General features: G+C 33.1%; 1 protein-coding gene across 1 annotated transcript; it reads right to left on the bottom strand.

Annotated features, from left to right (window-relative positions):
* Positions 1-1,695: 1,695 nt before the first annotated feature.
* LOC18044880 (plant intracellular Ras-group-related LRR protein 5) lies at positions 1,696-4,085 on the bottom strand. The gene is made up of 3 exons (XM_006436680.2): positions 3,488-4,085; positions 2,241-3,157; positions 1,696-2,030 (listed from the first exon to the last, which is right to left on the bottom strand). Exons 1-3 carry the CDS (start codon positions 4,023-4,025, stop codon positions 1,887-1,889), a joined length of 1,599 nt encoding a protein of 532 aa, XP_006436743.1. The 5' UTR covers positions 4,026-4,085; the 3' UTR covers positions 1,696-1,886.
* Between the last annotated feature and the right edge of the window lie 1,492 nt (positions 4,086-5,577).

The following is a 5,577-nucleotide window of genomic DNA, read 5'->3' on the forward strand; positions in this document are numbered from 1 at the left end:
CTGTGGAAAAAAAATTATAATTGTAAAATAAAAGTTAATAATATATAGTAAATAATAATTTTTTACAAAACTAGTAAAAATACAATAGATTTTTCATCTTATAAATTCTAAAATTAAATAAATTTAGCTAACTATTGTTTACTAAATACTTTAATATTATAATTTCGTCCAACCCCAACCCCAAACCCAAACGAAGTCTTTGTATGATTGAAATTCAGAAACGTTATGGACATCAGCGAGCAGAACCCGAGGGGATTGTGTGGAGCTCGTAGTTCTAGGGAAGTTGGAGGATCGAAGGCCTCATTGCGTGGGAAAATTGGAGGTAAGGTGACAGGAAATTTCAAATTCAGTGTCGAAAATAAACTATTCAATTTTATTGAATTGAACAATGGTAGCTCTAACTCATTGCAAAACTCGATTTTTTCATGTAGGAAAGTGATAGCTTAAGAAGATGGAAGGGTGTTAGTCTTTTTGTTATCTCCGTTCATTTTCTATTTTGTTCGGTCAAATAAATTATGGAATCAAATTGACTTGGTCTCGTACATAAACTAAATTCAGAATATCATGTACCAAAAAAGGTTATAATTAGAAGGGTATAAAAAGTCATAGAAGGTGTTGTTACTGAGACTTTCAGCCACCAAAGTTAACTGCGTTGTTGGTGCCAATGGATTCCAGGCCGTTCACTTTGTTTTAAGTGAGAACTTTCATAAGTTATGACTAGTTGACCACGTTTTGTTTGCATTTGATATCACGAAAAGACGGCTTATAAACCAAGAGGGTTGCTAAACAAATTAAGTTTACTAATCCCATTAATTTGACAATTAATTATCTAAGAAACCAAAATTAACTGATTTAAATTAGGAAATCTTAAGTATTTTCGTATTGTACGGACGTACTTTTAGTAGATCTATTTTCTTACTTTATTTTGAGTTGATGGCAGATCATAAATAATTACAAATCAATTCACAGCCACGGTAATTGTAAGAGAGCTTCGGGTTCAAGAGTTATAATTGGGAGTAGTGATGTTTGAACTTCATAATTTATCTCACAAGTCCATTACTTTTCAGTTAATCTCATTAATTTCTAAAATTACCATTATTCGGTGCCACTGCTGGACTGATGGGCACATGCTTCTCAGTACTGATTCGTGCGGAATTAGCAATGATTACCCGGGTTCAAAGTTTTACTGTTCAGAAATTATCCAATCACAAGTTGACTTCAGGAAAATATTTTAATAAGCATGTGTGTCCAGAAAATTCCACACGGATCATATTACTGGATTAGGACTACAAACCAGCTGATTATAGTCAACAGATTTGAGCCCACTGATTTGCAATATTGGAACAAAGGAAAGGTCCTTTTTTAAAGGCAATTTGCTTGGTCAACTTCAATTGCCTATTTAATTAATAACATAATCCTCAAGTAATACCGCAAGATGTTATATTTATACAAACTAAGATATTATTATGTTAAAACGTTATCTCAAGATTAGATTAATCCAAAGTTGTTAGGATTATAACTATAATATAAAGTAATTGTTCATGAAGCTTACAACATGATAATGACTGGAAAAGACTCTTGAGGGATGGATATTTCATTTGGGTCGAATTTCAGTATATTCACTTTGAGAATCACAAAACTTTCTCATAAGGTACAAACAAAATAAAAACAATCTGAATATCACAATCACTACGTTACAAATTAAAAATAAAAATTCAATCACATTTTTTCTTGTTTGAATGTAAATGCATAAGCTACAAGTTATGCACACATTGTTGGACAAATTTGTATGGTAAACAACTAAATATGAAAATTTGTTGAAAAGAACAAAGCAAATACAATTATGCACATTGAGCTAAACATTTATGAGTTAAAGCTTTGGAAAATTACACACTTGTGATGGCTCCTCTTTTTCGAAACGGCCAACATATTGAGCACAGCGTGAGCCAGAAACTTTTCTTCTCCTCGTCTACTGGTTGAGATTTAGCATCCCTATTAGCAACAAGATCTACCATGAACTGGACAACAGCCTGAAAAAACATAGCCCTTAAAGTGAGTAAAAATGCAATAAGGATGTTTAATGATTATTAGGTGCAGGCACCTGTAACTTATCAAGTGTGAGTTCAAATCCAAATCCGCACTTTATATTTACAGGCGCCTGCACTTGAAGGCCACTGCAAAAGTGTAAATGTAATTTCAGCAACAAAACATTAGCTAAAATTGAGAAGGTCGGGAATTACCTGAGCACCCAATTTAGCAACTTGCCTTGGTGGAACTTCTAAAGGAGTCTCATCGGTGCGAAAAACTCTCAATTTTGACAACAACCTGAAAGAATCTGGTAAAATCCTTATTTGATCATCACTTATGTCCAACTGTTCCAGCATCTCAAGATTTCCAATTGACCTTGGCAAGGCTCTAAGATCAGCAAAGTTGTTCCCTACATTCAATTTCTTGAGACTTACCGCAAAGCACAGGTTCTCGGTGATTGACTCAAGCTCATTGAAGCTTACATCAAGCTCCTTTAACTTGGTAAGGTTACCTATAGTTGTCGGTAACCCTTTTATTCTATTATAATGCAAAGTAAGAATCTCCAAGCACTCGAGCTTCCCGATTGCCTCAGGTAGAGCCCTGAGCTGATTGAAATCCAATCGTAGCTCTGTAAGCGATGAGCAGTTTCCAATCGTGTAAGGAAGATCCTCGAGTTCATTTGTTTCCACATTCAGTGTCTTCAAAGAGGTTAAACACCCAATTGTATCCGGCAAATGGGTGAACTCATTTGAACCCAAATCCAAATTCATTAGGTTGATCAAGTTCCCAAAAGTAGCTGGTAGTGTTTTGAGCCGATTTGCATGAAGGTCTAGATCAATCAGGCTGATTAGATCCCCAAATGAGTCTGGGAGGTTAATGAGTTGATTTGAGTGGATATCAAGCTTTTTTAAGGTTTTGATTCCAGCAATAGAGGATGGAAGAGCCATGATACGGTTTTCAGATAAGTTCAATTCAGTAACATCCTTCAATTTTCCAATTGATACAGGAAGCCATTCAATCTGGTCCGTTAACTTGCCTCTAAGATCAAGAACTACTGCTCCGGTTTTAGCAGAGTTCTCGATAACAGCTGCCATCTTCATCAGACTCAATTTTTCAGTGTTTTCTTCACCTGTAATTACATCAAAATCTACATTCAGACACTTGAGGAACTTTACATGACATGTAACACGAATAAATTCCACATCAAACAATGATCCTAGTCAATCCTTTTAATGACAGAGAAAACAATTAGTAAAGTTATAAGCATTTATCAAAATCCAGATTTAAATAAGAACAAGAAATAATAACATTGACCTTCTAAATCTTGAATTGAAACCCTCATTAATTTTCATATATTTCAACATTTCAAGATCTAAAGAAGAGCAAATATGCAAAATTGGATGAGAAAACATGAAAAATCTCCAAATAAACATAAAAAATAAGTGCATGGTTAATTTACCTATAAAGAAAGAACCCTTTGTAGAAGCACTTTTGACCAAATCCTTTAAACCATCTTTCTTAATTTCACCATCTTCTCTTGTCTTCACCAAAGTCTCATCAGTGATCACACTTTCCTTTTCAATTTTACCACCTGAGTCAGCAAAAGCAGCCACTTTCTCCATCTGGTTATCCCCAGAAACCAAGCCAGAAGCTCGTCGGACAAGTTCATCAAAGATCCCATAAAGCTTATCAACTTCAACCAAGTGACTGGCTTCTTTCCTCTGTTCACAGCTTTGAAACAAAACCATAGTCTTTTTAAACTGCTGCAGCACAGAAAACAAATCTTCAGAAACATCACGTGGCTTCTCTTGCTTTGTTATTTCATCAAGCTTGGTCTGTTCTTCGGTATCAACAGTTTGGAGAACAGACATGGCTGCTTCCACTTGTTCAATGGAGGGTCTTGGTGGCAGTGATCTGTAAAGTCTCGTGATCTCTTCAACAGCTTCTACAAAAGCAGACGAAGGGGAAGGCTTTTCTTTGGACAACAACACAGTCATGGCTTCGGTGGTTTTTAGATTTTGCTGCAGGAATGCCAATCACCAAATTTTTTAAAGGTATTGGACGATATTGTGAGCTTTTATATGGATTTTTTTTTTTTTTTTTTTTTACATCAACCAACGCAAGAGATGAGGCCATTATTTTAATATGGAAATAAAAATTCATTAAGCCCCTCTAGGTTTTGTTTGAATATACATGCCTTCCTTAGTTTAAAAACTAGTCAAATAAACCCCCTTTTGAGTAAAATGATTTTTTATAATTAGGATTTCTCTATGATAGTATATGAGTTTATATAGCATTGATAATGCAGTTATTGTGCACTCCTAAATTTAATTATTTTAATCTATACCATTCATATAGTGAATAATTAACCTTCAGGTTGCAAGTAAATGTAATTTTTTTATTTTTAATTAATTGACAAAAGAAATTTTCTATTATGTCAGGATAAAAATCCCACAATCAATAATGAGATTATTAGATTTAAATATTAGAATCTTCACCCTTAATTTAATTTTAGTGGATAAATAATTATGTACCTAGTAATTTGTAAGTTGTAGTATTTCTTCATATTTTAAATTATTTTTTATCTAATCAATTGAAAAATAATTTTTAAGTCACCAAAAAAATTGAAAAGAATGCAAATAATTTTGAAATTATTATATACTATTTATAACTTTACAATTTTACATTTTTTCGTTTATATTTAGTATTAGAAACATACATACATACATACATACATACATGCATACATACATATATATATACATACATATATATATATATATATACACACACACTTCGTATAAAGATATTCACAAGGTCTTATAATAATTTGTGTTGTATAAATTTAATTGTAAAACTATTAATACTTGAACAATAATTGTATAGAAGGCGTTGTAATTGTTGGGTATAGCGTGAATACAAACATTCATTGGAAATGACATCGTTTTGTTTGCTGATTTGGTTCAGAAAACATATGTGACATTAGCGTGAGTTACTTAAGCCATCAAAACGGCATCGACTAACTGGTGATGGGCTACGGTTTGGGCTAATATGATTTAAATGGAAAACATTTGACACTCACATATGGCTTTAGTGATTCATAAACGGTTAAAAAAGTTAGGTCACGCATCTCTCATCTGTACAATCTAGATTTGAAGTTGTTTCATTTTATATTTTTATAAGTTGGTTATCCAACTAACTTTAGGGGCGTAGAAATTGAATCATAAAAGGATATATAAGAGAGAGAGAGAGAGAGAGAGAGAGAGAGAGAGAGAGAGAGAGAGAGAGAGAGAAAGGCTAAACTTGTTCTCTGTATTATCATCACTCAATCTCTAAAAATTCTCCACCAATAAAACTCTCTAATAGCATTACCCGTTGATGTAGGTCAATAATGGCCGAACCACGTAATTGATTCGTTTTGGTGTATTTATTCTGCCATTTGCTCTAATTCTTTGTTTCAATTTTAAAAAGTGAGAACTAGGATTCTTAATAATCATTGATTAATTTTGTTTCAAAATTGGTGAGTTTGCAACTTAATTAAGCAACCAA

This window comes from Citrus clementina, unplaced genomic scaffold (assembly GCF_000493195.1).
Source record: "Citrus clementina cultivar Clemenules unplaced genomic scaffold, Citrus_clementina_v1.0 scaffold_4, whole genome shotgun sequence".
In the NCBI taxonomy this organism is placed as follows: Eukaryota; Viridiplantae; Streptophyta; class Magnoliopsida; order Sapindales; family Rutaceae; genus Citrus; species Citrus x clementina.

Excerpts from the sequence above, each read along its gene's own strand:
- LOC18044880 (XM_006436680.2), bottom strand. The coding sequence starts at position 4,025 with ATGACTGTGTTGTTGTCCAAAGAAAAGCCTTCCCCTTCGTCTGCTTTT. Across the intron at positions 3,158-3,487 it reads AAAGGGTTCTTTCTTTATAG|GTGAAGAAAACACTGAAAAA; the intron begins GTAAATTAACCA and ends ATGTAATTACAG. Across the intron at positions 2,031-2,240 it reads TTGCTAAATTGGGTGCTCAG|GCTGTTGTCCAGTTCATGGT; the intron begins GTAATTCCCGAC and ends ATGTTTTTTCAG.